This window comes from Antedon mediterranea, chromosome 6 (genome assembly GCF_964355755.1).
Source record: "Antedon mediterranea chromosome 6, ecAntMedi1.1, whole genome shotgun sequence".
NCBI classification, from domain to species: Eukaryota; Metazoa; Echinodermata; class Crinoidea; order Comatulida; family Antedonidae; genus Antedon; species Antedon mediterranea.
The window spans coordinates 2,022,043-2,039,776 of NC_092675.1; the positions used below are offsets into that span (position 1 = coordinate 2,022,043).

The 17,734-nt window shown below is 33.2% G+C and overlaps 2 protein-coding genes across 2 annotated transcripts in view; one reads left to right on the forward strand and one right to left on the reverse strand.

The window, feature by feature from the left end:
* LOC140051231 (beta-hexosaminidase subunit beta-like) overlaps nucleotides 1-17,734 on the reverse strand; it is a 69,674-nt gene that overhangs the window by 15,288 nt on the left and 36,652 nt on the right. The gene's annotated exons all lie outside the window — the stretch shown is intronic.
* Nucleotides 332-3,130, forward strand: LOC140051585 (gonadotropin-releasing hormone receptor-like). Its single transcript, XM_072096843.1, has one exon. The coding sequence runs from the start codon at nucleotides 716-718 to the stop codon at nucleotides 1,802-1,804; it is 1,089 nt and encodes a 362-aa protein (XP_071952944.1). The 5' UTR covers nucleotides 332-715; the 3' UTR covers nucleotides 1,805-3,130.

Sequence of the window (17,734 nt, forward strand, 5' to 3'; positions counted from 1 at the left end):
TATATAATAAGATTTAACCAGGTCTTAATTCACTTTCACATCGAAGAGAAACGATTATTGTATGTACCCATTTTCATTAAAAAAAAAGTGTTAATGGTACAATTCTAAATTTGACCACAAATAAGAAATACAGGGATGACATGAATGGCTTGTGTACAATAAACAACAGCAAATGTCACAGTCGACAAAATGATACTAGTTCGTTAATTAGTACATTAATTAATGGCAATTAAATGTCACACGTTCTTACATTTTCCAATAATATGATATCATTTTGTGTGTAGTGGGAGGTGCTAGAACGTTCGTGGTGATGACGTTACGCTGCAGTGAGTGATTGAGGTCGCATTTCCACTGATGAACCGATATAAGACTTTTCACCACTCAGTGCCTTAGTATTGTCGTGATCGAATTCAACCAATGTTGTTGCATACGAAACAAGACGAGGGACTAGTGTAGCAGCTATATTCTATAAACAGCTTCATTCAAATAGAATGATTTAATTTATAAGGAATGCTTACAAGCTAAAATCTGTATTAAACATTGGGTTAGCGTCTATGTGTCTGAAACGTAATATAATTATCATCCAAATTATATTAGTATAACAATGTACGTGGTAAGTTAGTGTACGGAATTGAATGCTTCGGACGCGACGAAATCGCCTGTACTTTTACACGTGAATTGTCAGTAAATACGCGCAGATAATTTAGCTGTGAAAATGTTTAACAATACAGAATACGAGGACAATCAGACGACGATGGCTTCACCACCACATACAAAGTATCATCAACCGTCTCGTATGATCGCCGAAGGAGTGATTTTTCTACTGGCATTCACTGGCAATACCGCTCTTTTAGCCTGGATGATTGTGAACATTAAAAAGCGAATTCGCTTTCATAGTTATATTATATCGTTAGCAGTCGCTGATCTTTCTGTAGCGTTGTTTGCCGTACTAGGCGAGTTGATTCGAGAGACGCAGGACCGGCGTTGGTCGGCGTCTGACGGAGCTTGTCGTGTTTTTATGCTTGTACAGGTTATAACATTAATGGCTTCTAATTATATGATTGCTGCCATTGCGATCGATCGACATCATTCCCTATTCAGTCCACTAAAGAAGCCACTTGACTCAGCTAAATTGATTTGCATTGCGTGGACATTAGCCTGCATATTTGCAACACCTCAACTTTTTGTTTTTGAAAAACGTGAACACAATGGAGAGCCAATGTGTCTTACAAGATTTGACAATCAAAACGATTCAGAAAAAACTATATATATAGTTTACGCATCTGTGTTTGCCTTTTTCATTCCGTTCTTTTTTATAACATTTGCATATGTGCGCATTGTGGCCAAGTTATGGAATACACGCCATAGTTCATTACCTGATTCGCAGTACAAGAAGAAAACACGCGTTCGTACGTTAAAAATGACGTGCGCAATTATAATGGTTTTCATTCTATGTGGGTTTCCATATTTCGCTACCGAACTTTACGTGGCCGTAAACCCTCCACAACCACTAAACTCATCTGGGAAAACTCCATGGCAACTTAAAATCTACAGTGTATTTTCTATTTTGGCTGTTAGCAACAGTGCCGTTAACCCGTACATATTTTTTCTATTTTACGCATTTCGCCAAGCGCGTCAGAATTGTGTGAGTGCATTGGCGTCATCCAGAACTCGTGTGCGCAGTTACAGAGCCGCATCGCAGACAGACAACACTAAGCGAACAGTAGTAGAGCTTGAGGAAACGAACCGTGTTGTGGGACACTACGGTGAACGTCTCGAAGAAGACACTGGAAGCAAAGTCTAGTGAAGAACGCACAATATTTTCAATCAAGGTTAGCAATTTAATCAAAACTGTTATTAAACACCTCTATTAATTAGTATCTAGCAAAATGGAATATAAAATGTAACGCAAGGATGACGATAGTGAGTTCTTGAATTGATTAAGACAACTGATTCTATCTTAAGCCAGCCTTACATTATGATATTAATATATGTATGGATCGGTTCATTCCTAATCCATACTCTATTTCAAGGCGTTTAATGTGTGCCATTGTTCTAAATAACACAATAAGATTGCCTTATACATAACGCATGATGACGTATCGTTAAAATTAATGCTGATTAGCCTAAAAGTATATTCGCGTATTTTAGCTGCTATGGTATTAAACAATTCCGTTTAAATAGTTCACATAATGCTCTAGTACATTCGTATTCAAATGTTCAAATGTGAGTTCAAAATCCTTGATATAACTAAACTACCTAAGTGTTACACATTACCACCCGAGTACATTCTTTAATATATTGTTAAATATTGTAAATTAATTAAGAAAATGTTGTTTGCTCTGCCACACCATGGAAGAAGATTGTCTTTCCTATATTTGTCATAATATATATTATATAAATACAACTGTGCTTCAACGAGGTCTATTAAAACTATAAACAAACAATATTGATTTGATAGTTTTATCACAATAAGTTTGATTTATAGTTGGTTTACTTACATAGTATCTTAAAATAAGTACAATGTTGATAGTCTCGTTAAAAAAACAAAGATTTGTAATGTTCAGCGTAATTTACCACAAGTTGTCATAAAACTCAAGAAACCATTACTTTGACTTGACTGATCATATCCTGCTAGAGTAACAACACAAGTTCATGCATTTTGGATAAAAATACGTTTCCAATACAAATACAATTTTAATGCGTTTTAAAATGTAGGTCTATAATTCCCTCATCCATTTATTGATAAACTATCGGTTTAGCTATTCTAATCATGTGACTACCGACACATTTTTTTATTATTTCATTTCATTTTATTCGAAATTTATATCTTGAAGGATAAATACACGCACAATGTAAAGCTCTATTTATTTTCGTTTTTGTCCTTAAAGTAGCTGTTAGCTCTCATTATTTTAGATATTATTTTTAATTTGTTTTAAATTCGTCAGTTGACACGAATTTGATACTGAATTTATCAATGAATTTCAGATGATTGATGTTGAAGTATAATGTGATTGTAAAAATAATGTGCTTTGTGAATGGTTATCGGTAATAGGCCTAAATATATGACATTGAGAATGTAGTATTCTTATGTATTTTTAATATATAGATTCAGATTCAGATTCAGATTCAGATAATATAGAGTGTGGCGTGTGATTTTTGACATTCAAGCAGTTTAATAATTCCTATTATGCATGTTCTAATAGTAAACGCGTTGAATTAATGTCCCTGTAAGGGTTCTTCCACAACTCTAATCCTATTTTACAGATAGTATAAAAACACTTATACACTTTTCTAATTTCTTTTGTTTTCTGTTGGAAAATGTACATTTGTCGTCGATCGTTATCAATTCAATTCGGTTTTCAACTGAAGTGAAATAAAATTATAATGGCTATACTGATACAAATTATCGTCCGTAGTACAAACAGTTATAAATCTATTTTTGACCCAAATAACCAAATATTGCTATTTTAAAGCTATTATTTATTATGTTTTGATCGAGTTGTCAAAATCGTTTCTCATTGAAAATACGCGGATTAGGTTTGCATCCGAGTTGCGCAAAGAAGCTAGATACATTATCATTGCCTGGACCATTTTTGAAAAATAGTTAATAGATTCTTGACATAAACTGACACAGTAATCTATGGTCATCACTATTATTATTTCTCCTACAACGTCAATATAATCCTCACGATTACCATAGTAATTCAACATCATTAATGTCTCCTCATGGTAATGAGCTTCAAAATCATCACCATCTTTTCTTTCATTTTCATCGTTGTCGTCATTATGTATTTCATGAGCTTATTATTAGCTATTGTTATTTGAACATCACTGTATTTAATTTCCAGCGTTACATAGGACCCAGATGTATCAGTACCCTCCTCTTGACAAACTGGGACTGACGAGACTACCCTCTCTTTCCCCTTATAAAATATCATGGCTTCACCCTTGTTACATATTGGTCATCCTCTCCCCTCTCCTCCCCAGCCCCACCCCGAGTCACCCAACACATTATTACGATCGACTTGTAAATAATATGCTAAATTGATCATAGGAATTGCCCGTACTTATACTAATGTAACAAATTAAATTAAAATATGTAAAATGAAATACGAATTAACACTCCTCTCGTAATAGGTTGATAACACTTGGAGTGACATGGTTCTGGAACTATAAATTAATATCAAATACAAGATTTTAAATCTTTCGGGACTTTTAACAGTATTAGTTTTACAAAGGAGGAAAAATGAAACACAAGTAGCGAACGGAAAATTTCAATTACTAACGTTTCTATGGAAACTGGTCATAACTTAGACGCAGGATTAACCTAAAAGTGTTGTTTTACATGTTGTCCGCTAAGCACAAATAAAATGCTCTGCGCTATTAGCAATGCATTGTAACATTTAAATCGTATATTCCGCTCCTAACAATGTTAAGTTAGTATAAGCCTATTCACAGTTAATATTCAGTACTGGTATAACCACAATAAAAAAAGAATAGTACATGATTCACGAGGCATGAATTTCCGGTCAATTATATTTACAATATTTCCAGACAATAAAACATATTTAAAACAGAATTTAAACATCGGTACTTTTTCCACAAGGCCTTATTTTAGTAAAGTCACTTCGCGTTTAAAAGAAATAACAATAAATTCACATAATGAAGTTCAGGTTTAGTTATTTACTTACCCGGGTAGCCTATGTTGCCCTAATGGACCAATTATCGATAACTTTTGTGGGGAGAGCACCAACCTACTCGGGTAAATAATGAATGTGAATAAATGAATACAAATACAGTTAAGCGTGGTTCCCACTAGCGACGCAACAGAAGGACGTAACGCAACGCAAGTGGATTGACCAATCACAAGCGATGGCTTATTCGCTTGTGATTGCTAACTGTCTATAACTTCACTTGTCATTGGTTAAAACGCTTGCGTTGCGTTTACGTCCTTGCGTTACGTTCTAGTGGGAACCAAGCTTTAGACAACTGCCAAAGACAGAAGTTATATAAAGAAAACTCATAAAGGAAGAGAACAAATACGGTAAGTTTTGAACAACATTGAAATACATATCCTTTCTTAAAGAGATAAGCATATACATGAACATATTATATCACACACTTTTAGAAACAAACATACACACTACACGTTTACATATAAACTGAAGCCAAACGGCATCAAACATTATTCAATAATACATCTGGATTAAATAATATTTCTATACCTTTTATATGTTAAACTATTACCTTTGTCATTTATGTTTGTCTGTTAATGAAATCCAGTAGAGGTCTAAAGTAAAGATGAATACAATCATAGATAACAGAAATCAAGATGATAGAATAATATCAATCTACGGTATCATGTCTTGCGACAATAAACAGCCTGCAGTTTCGTTACTGCTGTCGACAATCTTCGTCACACATGGATTATAATAATTTATTTAGGTGTTAATGATGGGCCAGTTGTTGTAGTAGACCAGATACTGTAGGCCATTTAATTGTCGCTAGACACAATACCGTACGATAGTCGGCAGATAGAATCTTAGTGGTAATGTTTCACTAACTGCTATGAATATAAATTGACATTAATATAACGTAACTTTAATTGAATATACGATGCTGTTCATATACGTGTTTCTGAACTTTTCTCAATGCTGTTAATTAGGTAGGGAGCGTAATGACAGTATACGCTTATATAGGCCACGGGCATACTGTTTATTGGGGAAAATAATTGTGTAGTCTTTGAAATAAGATGATATTTAATTTCTTAATTGATTGTTATCCATGAAAAGGAAAACTAATTTGAGATAATTCGATCTAATTCGATAGAGACAACTCGTGTAATCTCTGTAAATTGAAAACTTTAAAAAATAAAATGTTATGAATTGTAGTATATTCCCCAATGAATTCAACCAGCGCCATTATAATACGAAAACATTTTCATTCTACATGATAGACACATTAAGAACGATTTAAAAAATAAACCAACGGAGTTTGAAGTCACTGAATAAGATAGGTCATCTCTTATTACCTAATCTCTCTTAGTGTCCAATTAAATCAAATACACTACGATATAATAACAATTAAACTGTCTTTTAAGCTAGTTCAAAAGTTCAGTATTTTTTTTATGTCTCAGAATTTTAAAATTCCAATGTCCAAGAGAGGTATAATTGCAGTTTCTTACAATGTTCGTATGGTTAATTAATGTTATCGAGCTGTTTATATATAAAAAAAAACACTTATGTACAACTAAGGAAGCATGCATCCTCCACTGACAAATATTTATCTGTATTTCTGTATCAAATTCATGTGACAAGATATTTTAAACAACTAACCAGGATAAAACTAATATACAATATTACACCTTTAATTACAGAGGTTTAACAACAATGTTACTCCATTTCAAGCACATAGACCTAATATTACACTAAGGCAATAATAGCATTAGCTACCGGTCATTAAAATATTGAGCAATCAAAATGTCTCCGTTCTTGAAAGATGGATGAGAATCAAAATGGCATATATAATACCAGATACAGAAAAAATCACAGTAGAAAATCACAAGATAGAAAAAGTTGACAGCTAGAAAAATCTTGGACAAAAATTCTTGACAACACGAAGGAAGAAATACTTCAAGAAATACAGGATCAAAGGAGGATAGAGGTGTTTTAGAATGCAAAAAGAAATACTAACTGACAAAGAAATACCAATGTCACTTGGAAAAAATGTCAAGCAGTGCTTATTAACAATCATGACATATGGATCAGAGTTATGATAAACAACCAAAGAGATGGAAAACAACTAAGAGAGCTATGGAAAAAAAGAAAAATGCTTAATTTATCACCAAATACGAAAAACGAACATCAAAAATATTATAGAAAAGATCAAAGAACCGAAATAAAGAAGGGCGGGATGGTTAACAATAACTCAAGACAATAGACGGACCAAGAGGCTTATAAAATGGCAACCAATACAATGGTAAAAGTTCGTCCGAAGCGCGTAACAATTTCGAAATGCATTGTGGGATAGAATAGAGCTAATGGGTGGGTGGCGCCACTGTGAGCCATTGAGTAGCGCGCCCGCATCAAATTAGAAAGTCAAAATCATAGAGGGGATCTGCTAATACTATAGGGGGGGGGGGGGGGATAGAGTAATTGACTGAACCCTCTATAGGAATTAATAGTTTTGACTTCCTAGTTTGGAGGGGGCGCTGCTCCATGCTGTGAAATGGCGTCGCCCAGTTTGACCTTTTAACCCTGTACTTCCGATACCATGTTTTGAATGCAAATTGAAGAACAGGAGATTCTTGTGTTATAAGTTCTTTGATAAAATCACCAGATACACTAACACAGCAGCTTGGACGAGATGCCATAGGACAGAAGAAGATGGAAATTGCGTGAGAAGAATTTCACCCAACAATGAATGATGGTTTAAACACGTTTGAACCAGCAGCATTGGGGAGAGGGTTTAGCGTTATAAGGGTTTGGTGTTTAATTCAGTATCAAAACGACCAGAACTTTTTTTTTTTAACTTAGCTGAAGTTTTCACTTCATATTATTCCAAATCATAATTGTCTTACTTAACAATTTTAAAATCAATTGATAACAATAATGAAAAGGAATAGGACAACTACGAAGCAAAGCTTTAAACCTGTGGCGCCCTTTAAAAATAAAAACAAATTATTTTAATAGTATGTATGAAAGAATAGACATTTAGTGATATTAATTCATTAAAGTACTGCAAGATAATAAATTCTAATCAATAAATAATAAAAACAATAGTATGTATAGTGTTACTAGGAAAGTTTATGGGGTGAGAAGAGTTGTTAAAACTCTGTCCTATTTAGGTCTAAATGAACCAGTTGAATGAAGTGCTCGGTTCGGTTAATAACTCTAAAGTACTACACTGAAGCAATGAGGTTTTATTTCTGTACACTCTAATTGGCCTAATGAATTTTCAATTTCAATTTATTTAAAGGATTCAATTTGTGTACAAATCGACTTAAAGTTCAATTATGATAAATGATGGCTTTTAGAAACATACTTGAATGTATGACGTCATGTAAAATATTATACATCACTCATATAAGATCTTATTTCCTATTTAGTGGAAAATATATCCAGTTAAAAATGATATTTTGCTATTAGTTTTATGATTTCTCGTAAATTCCATAAGAGCAATAATAAATCATATTTACGCTTAAAGCAATACATTATTGATGTTACTAATTTTGATTTCTACAACTCATAGTATTATATCACTGTATTTAACTACTAAACGGTACTACTGCTGTTTTTACTACTACTAATCTAGTGTATAGCCTACTGGTGCTTCACCCTTGGTTAATATTTACTATAAGTAGCAGTCTAACTATGTCACTACAATTCTGATGTTGCTGGTACTGCTCCATTTCTGGAGATCATACACTGCAGTTTACTTTTTGCGAAGAAACTTGATTTCTTCTATACATTCTAGCATTCCTCAAGTCTTAAAATCTCCTGTTAATAGGCAGATTTCTAAATACAGTGTAGCATAGGACATTCACTACCGTAACCCTTGAAAATAATAGAGCAGTGACGAACATGTGACGCTGTAATTCTAAACGGCCCAAGTAATTATCTTCATGGACCGATTATCACTAACTTTCGTGTGGGTAGATCACAGCTTACGTGGGTAAAAAACTAAGCCCGAACGTGCGCTACTGAACAATAAAAAGCAGAGTGGAGATATTCACATTAAGCCTACTTAAATCAGTGATCTACTGTGACATTAGGCTATAGTTTTACAAACTGCTAATCCAGTTACCAATGCTAATTAGTCTACCATTACACTCACCGACTTTTAAAACTACAACAGACTAATATTAGCATACTGCTATTCGTATGTTTTCCTATCATAATTAGCAAAGACAAATATAGGACTAACATCACTTGATTCAATGTACAATATTTTAGTTATAATATACAGGTATAATGTACCCGAATGCCAATTTTTTTTTTTCATGTTTTGATATAATTATAACGCGGAATACAGTAACTAAACCCCATGCTGACGTTTGCTTTATTATTGTGACTTTCATTCATTCTAGATTTGATTTTATATGTAGGTTAAAATTACACGAATGAACTCTGCATTTCATGTAATATAATTTTTTTTCGCAATTCTTTCTTGTTATATAATATTTTGTGCACTACATTATTGTACAATCAAACACGCAGATAACGATGTTATACTATTTTAGCGAACTATCTAACGTGATCAATTCCAACTTGAAATCTTCATTCAACGTCAATTAGCAAGTGTTACAGCAAAGCGGCCTCCATCCGAGTCCTAAACTGTAGGCATCCGCATTATCATCAGACAGTTACTTTGGATATCAGTTCACGGGAGCAACGGTAAGTAACATTGTATGCCTATTTGATTCATATTTAGCTGTGTAGGCCTATAATCAAAGAAACTTATTACCCAGTAAACTTCACCAACGGCGACAATTAATGCATGCAAATCTTCATCGGTGGGACTTTATTCTGGTTCTTTAACGTGTTCTTATTCATCAGCGATGGTTTAGTTTAGATATAATAGGTAAGTTTTGGCGACGTGTGCCTTGTTAACCCCATGTCTACAACAAACCCAATCGGTGTTAAAATGTGTTGATCTCAGAAATGACGATTTCGGTTGGCGGCAAACTATTACAATTATGTAATCACTCGTTGTGAAAAAGTGAATCTCCACACAGTTCAGTCGTCGTTCGTTTGTTTGAATGTTACAAGGTTATCATGATCATACAAGTTCATCATGATCCATCTGCACCTACTCTGTGGACACTGGGTACCAAATCTTCAACGTATTTACATGTATGCATTACGTAACTCTTTCTAAATAATCAAACTAAACGAAGAGCTGAACTATAGCGCCAACACACTGACAAACAATTAGGCTTTAAATGTACAGATGTAAACCATAAAAACATAACGGTTTGGGTTGCATAAATCAATAACATGTTAATTACATACTGCGTTCACACCGGAAAGAAATCGTGAAAATCGATAAAGATAGAATATAGCAGCTCACATCCGTCCTGATTCCGTTCATCACGTGATCAGCAGCGTTGTAGGCCCTATAACTTAAACTCTGTCTACACTATCAAACTATATGTGACAAAAAAATGTGATGTGTCCATATATGGACATGATGATGTCATCCAACTACCATATTTGGCCACTACCATATTTGGAACCATCACATTTTTTTGTCACATAAAGTTTGATAGTGTAGACAGAGCTTTACCCAGTCTGGATTTTTTCCGACCACCGGACCGAATTTATTTAATGTAAATGGAGCTTGATCTGCTAAATGTCTTTATTTTATTTATTGATTATAAGGCCGATGATAAAGCCGAAACGTGTCTTTAAGCTCTCTTCATTATAATTTTGAAAACAACACTAATCGATATCGTGTTATAAAGCCAAAGTTTGAGAAATGAAAGAAAGTTGATCCGATCCTATAGCGTCTATGTGTTTAAATTACATTCTCAATCCATAATGACTGCAATCAGGATTAAAGACGAAGAAATATTACACAAACATTACACCTCAATATCATAAAGGCTTAAGAACACTTATTTATTTTTATATTATTTCACACGTATTGTATTGTTATCCAAACGTCTTATCCTTAATTTATTTACAGCATTTATTGATGATCTTTAAAAAAAGATTTATGAAGCACTTCTTAATAATTGCCGACTGTAATCGAGTTAATACAACACGTTCATTTCAATAATCTACCTAAATAATATCTTCCTAGTGGGTAGTGAATGCCTTAAGTCACGGAACATCAAATGTCGCGTGGTCTTATGATAATAGATATGATATAGCACAATTAATAATACATAATTATAGTAATGAATATGACACAAAGGGTATAATTATTCTTTACTAAAAGGTATATTCATCAAATATGATATTTATTTCATTATAATGATGACGGAAACAATTAGGCCTATTAAGATGTTGGCGACTACTGCAATAGACAGTAATGTGGCCTAACAAGTTAAGAGATAAGAGAAGTTTTTTTTTTATCATTGACAAATACATTTAGAGTCATACAAGTAAAATACAAGTGAATATTAAATTACTTCTCTTTGATTATTCAAATCATATAATGCAGGCCTACACAAGTTATAGAAAACATTATATTTATACGTATACCGTATACATTATGTATACAAATTAAGAAATTGATGTTGATGACACTATTTCTATTTCTATTTCTTAAAAGCTTTCCGAAAAAACTAAACAATATGACTATATTAAAGAAGAGAAACCAACATTTCATTTATGTTGCCATATTTATATCAAAATTACAATAACGAGGATAATGAAATTAATTAAAATTAATTAAAAGATTATTCTTCAAACACAGAGTGTAATTTCACTCTTCCCTGAGATTATTCAAAACACTCCGTTTATTCGGAAAACATGATTTACAACTTATGATTGTGAGCCTCAGTATTCCATGTAAAGATGGAACACCACCATTTAAACAACATGAACTAGTTCACGAAGTAATTATGTAATAGGGCTAATCGTGGCTCGAATCCAACTCTCGGCGCATTGCTTGTATCCTTAGGCAAGACACTTACATTTGCCTCCCTCCACCCAGGTGTATAAAATGGGTATCCGGTTAAATCAAGACACAACTTTGAGCTGACTACTAACGGCACTATGGGAGTATGTTTCAATACGTGTGTATGATAAGAAACAAATGACCGGGGTAATAATGTGCAGCGCATTGAGAGCTTGCTTATTATGCGCTATATAAAAATGAACTATTATTATTATTATTATTATTCACTCCGATTATTTTCTCTATTTCAATTCAGCGATAACACGTTTGACATTTACTTTGGAGAATCGACTAATTATTCGGTAAGAAAGTTTGTGGTTAACAAATGTAGATTATGTTCGAGAAGGTTAGGTCTGTATTGGTGATTAAACGTTGAATATGGCAGAGAATAGTATCATGTAGCAGGACTCGCATAAATAATAAAGAAATATAAATTATATATGTATTATTCAATTTCTTTGACCATATCATAAAAAAAAAATCTGACATTTTTACTATGATTTACGTGGAATCGAATAAAGTGTAATAACAAACTTTGAAGGAAATCTGTCAACGGACGTAGACTTGGCCTTGAAACCCAACACCATAACGCAATATATTTGATTAAGAAACGTATTATTAGTATACAATAAAACATTGAGTACATCCTTCATAAGCCATTTAATAATCAAGGCAGGGACCAGAAAGATATTCTACACATTTCTGTACAGACAAAAATAACTCAACTCAATGTACCTACACTAGAAAATGAAAAAGCTTTTTAGAAAAGAAAATTCTTCAACCAGATTTTAAATTTGAAAATTGGTATTAGTTCCACAACATTGGAACTTTCAGAGCAAAGATCTCTGATCAGGTAGACTACATGGACCGAATGAAAAGTAAGTCTAGCAGGCCGGTAAATCTGTACAAGCTCAAATAACAATATGCGAGGATAATTGGTATTGCAAGTTTTGCAGTAAACATTAACTGAAATATATATATTTTTAACTTTTAAATAAAGTTCACACAAATTTAACAAGAAATAGCTGTCCAATTTCAAGTTTACAATAATGTATAACTAATTTTACAACGTAAGTTTGAGATAAATTGAATTCTTAAATTCACGTAGTCATTTGAAAATAGAATTATAGGCAATTTCGTTGGAAGTGGAAATTGTCCTATTTAATCAGGAAAAATGAATGTTGCTTGTCTGTATACTCGTTTGATGTAAGTATTTGGCTGCAGAGAATGATAATTTCAAGTTAACAGTTGTAATTGTAATCGTCAGCGTAATTCATTGTGGCATGTTCTTTCTGACATTCTAACATTTCAGATAATGTTCTGTCATTTCCACAGAACATTATGCTATTAAATGGCCATGAGTAACGGATGGACGAAAACAGTACGAACGTGAAAAATCTAAAGATCATATAAATTTCCGATGGAAATCTAACATGACATTATACACAAGTCAATCGTACCTAAACATGCAAACATACTGTGAAAGTTCTGTCTACACTATAACACTTTATGTGACAAAAAAAAAGGTGAAATGCCCATATAATTATGGACATGATGATGTCATATCACTACTATATTTGGGCATATCACTACCATATTTAGGCACATCACTACCATATTTGGCCATATCACTACCATATTTAGGCACATCACTACCATATTTGGCCATATTACTACCATATTTAGGCACATCACTACCATATTTGGCCATATTACTACCATATTTAGGCACATCACTACCATATTTGGCCATATTACTACCATATTTAGGCATATCACACTTTTTTTTCAAACTAGTTTGATCATGTAGACAGATCTTTAGACAGTTGAATACAAAAGTGTGCATTTTTAACATCGGAAAAGCATAGAAGAAAGCAGGTTACACGAATGCTATCACATGTGGCAAATCTTATTCCGCAGCAAATGATACGGCACTTATCCAAACGAATGACGAAAATAGATGACCGATGCAATATCGTAAGCAAGTAGACATTTTAATGATTCCAAAACTATTTTTTTTTCTACAGTTTTCGATGATCCGATATGATTAGAGTTGTGATTGGTAGAGCGTAGAAATTGAAGGACTTTTATGCACCGTTACCATTAACGACTAGCCATCCATTCCTTCTCTGATTCATGTCACATCTTTCTTTCATCATTAGCGTGGTCATTATAAATAACACTGGAGGTTGATGGTTAAAAACATTTTATTCTATAATAATCGATATTCAGCACTATACACTGTTCAGCTTTGTTGATTTGTCTGCGACGGATTATCGTGCATTCACGTATGTAACACTTCCTTACAACTCTGAATCCAGGGTTCAAATCCTAAGTCAGTACTAATGTCAGCAACTTAGCATCATACGAGATGTGGTTGCCAGAGGGATGGGTGTATTTTTCTAAAACTGTCTTTTAAATCATTCGGACAATGTAATAGCGTTTGACATGTATTACAGAATTTCACAATACTGGACTACTGATCTACTAAAATAGATCATTGAATATGATTATAAAAAATGTTACTATAAATATAATAAAAATAATAATAAAACAATGGACCAACTATATTACAACTACCTAGCCTAGCATATGATACATGCTAATATAATTTCCAATATTGACTAATATGATTAATAATTCCAGAAATTACATATTACACACAAAAATAACATCGGATAACACTCTGCACAGTATAAACAATCAATCACTTTTTCCCCAAGACAATATAAAGATAGGATATCTTTCATCATAATCCCGTGACACCATTCCGACACTCCAAAGTTGATACCACTGCCCATCCTCTGTATCATCAATCTTATCATTATTTAAATAATCATCATGCATTTATGATATTTATTATCATTGATAACATGGATGTATAATATCAGATCTTGGATTTGCTCAAAAACACGACTCAGCATCATTAGATATACAGACAGATCTACGAGAATGTTAAAATGTTGCTCCAATCGTCTCGTCTTCTGCTTGATACAAGAACACAGTTAGTTGCATAATTCATTTAAAGTTCTATAATAGTACCTCGTAGTATTGTAAAGATCACGAAGAAGTTAAGATTGATAGATAGTGTGTGGTACATACATCTCTCTTACAAAATATCCGTTACTTATTTTCTATAATTATCAGCAACAATCAGATCAGCAGTATAATCGAAAACGAATGCTCATTTTCAAGTCAATGCCTTTTCATTGTGAACGTAATCGTGTTATCTATTCTTAGCTCAAAACTCAATCTTGAACAACCTTCAAAGGCGTAAGCTCTTGATAAATCTACATCGAAATAGATTACAACAGATACGCCAGTTTTAGCTTCTGATAACGTAGATGATTGGTAAATTAATGCAAGGAGTAACCAATAGACCTGGCTTCATCGGCGCCGTTATCAGATTAATCGTCCATAGAATAATACAAAAAACGTCCAATCCATCGTTAACGGCCTAAGACTACTGACGCGCTCGTATTTTATATATCTCGAATATTACTTTCAAATAAATCTTTATTCAAATCTAGCACAATATATAGAATTGTATGATTCTAAACTTTTATGGAAATGGTCAATTCTCTTTGGGGAAAATGAACTAGCCAACAAATGTATTTGATTCTTGCGCGTTTTTACGTTAGATATGGGAATAATTTAAGGAAGCATTGATTTTCTTACAGGTATTTTCAAATTCAGAGTTAGTATACGCCTAACTGTATTTTTAATTTACATTAAAACTCATTATATACCCAAGTAATAATAACGGGCAGTTTTAATTTGTTGTAAACATTTGACAACAAACTTGTACTAACTGTATGAAAGATTTCTTCGAATATATATTTTCTGTTCCTCCTCCATCATCGGATGCAACAGATTGTATTGTAACCTTTAACCTTAACCCATTTCGACGTTGAAGCTTTCCAATAAAAACGGCTTTTCAGACAGTTCTTATAATTCTATCATGATTTAATCTGGTTTAAGATGTAAAATGACGTTAATTCATACTTCTAGGCATGGCTTTAGCATACATAGTCGCATCACTATGTTCACATTTAACATGCAAACCCATGGTTTTCTTCTGTTTTTTTTTAGTTTCATGGAATTTAAAGATGATGATACATGATAGTCAACCTCTCGTATAATCCTATTTAGTAGACCTAGTGATTGAGGATGCAAAAAGACAGAAGACTGACATTTAGTATCATTTTGGACTAGTATTAAAATTTTTTATCTGATTCTAGATTTCTTTTTTTCCCCCAAATCTTAATATTGCTTAATAAATCACACTGTAAAACAAAGATTAAACAAAATTCAATGTGATTGTGAATATTATAATTATTGTAATGTTATATTATAATTACCTGTCAATAGAAAATCGTATTTTTCAAATTAAGATGAGCAAAACGAAACATTAATTATTTAATTTAATTAAACTGTTTATAAATTATAACATAAACAAACTTAGTAATAACGTAAAGAATATTATAATGAAGATATTTCTGATTCAAGTATAAAAACAATTAATTAGTTGCTCCTAAAAAACAGTATGTATGCTACAATATAAGCACGAACCATATACATAACAAAATAACGAACTGGGTTATTGGATTATGAATGCAATGTAACTATTGGTAGACTTTAAAATACTTGCATTAAAACAAATCGTCCTTTTTATCGTTAAGTTAATTTAAAAACAATTGTTGTTTGTTTGTCTCTTCATTAAACGTGTTGACATTGCTTTATATCTGCACTGTTAGGTTGAGCAATATCGTTATTATACAGTAACTATCAATTAATTGATTTAAAGAATATTCCATGCATAACAATTGACAAAATACAATACGAAAATGAAGCAATTCTTTGGGAATAATCTGAGCAAACCGAAATGTCTTAATGGTACTGGTACTGGTACTGGTTCAAATAACCGTCTCACAGAGACATCTGGTAGCCATTGACTTGAAGTTGGCATTTGGATGTGTTACTTTTAAATGTAGGCCTACAGTATGAGAGTGACTACTACCAAATTACACAGTCACAAAACAACTTATAAAACAGTTCATATATACAGTTAAAACATTGCTGGGAATTATAAATTTCTGTTGAAGCAGGCTCTAATGAAGTTGCATCTAGTAAGTTGACTTTGTTGTACAACTCTATCAAGTACTGATGGTATCTTCCGACCTCTTCGTTTACTTTGTGTTGTGTGAAAAGTAAGAATTTTTGTAGGATCTTCATTTTCTTTTCTAATTACATGTCCGATCCAGTTGAATTGTTGCTTGTAGACATATTCTTCTAGCGGTTGACAGCCAGTAATTTTGTAGAGATCGTCATTATCAATTACGTAACGCCAGTCTATATAGTTTTCATCTGTTTCAGCATCTGAGGATATGTCTACATGGTTTGGTGGGCAGACTCTTTGAAAGCCATTCACTAGCATTCTTCTTAGGAAGGTTTTGTATGTTGTGCTAAGTTTGGACATTTCACTTCCTGTTGCCCTCCAAGCATGGCAACCATAGGTGAGTCTACTCCTAACTAGACCATTAAGAAACATCATTCTTGTTTGTAGGTGGATCGTTCTGTTGGTAAGCAATGCCCTATTCTCTGCAAATGCTCCTTTGGCTGAATTGATTCTGTATTTTACTTCTTGATCTCCAATATGAACATCATTGTAGGTAGCCCATACACCAAGGTATCTAAAGTGTGTTACGTTGTTAATGTGTACGCCGCCAATTTGTATGATGCATCTTGGGTATTCTTCAACTTCCTCTTTCCAGTTCCATATAATGGTTTCTGTTTTGGGGGCACTAATTCTTAGGCCAAATTCCAGACATACTTTATTCAAGATGTTCACAATGGTTTGCAGTTCTTCTTGTGACCAGGAGCTTACAGCAAAGTCGTCAGCATAGCCACTTTCAAAGTCGTCATAGATGCCCCTTGATGGTGCTTTACATCTTTGAGCACGATTTGTAGCTTCAATAGGAATTAGGTATTGTATCATTAGGCCATCCAAACTAGCATCTTTACAGCGTTGTTTGAACACTCTAATAACGTAATCAAAATATTGGTTAAACATGCTGGTACTCTCAATACCACCCTGTCGCAC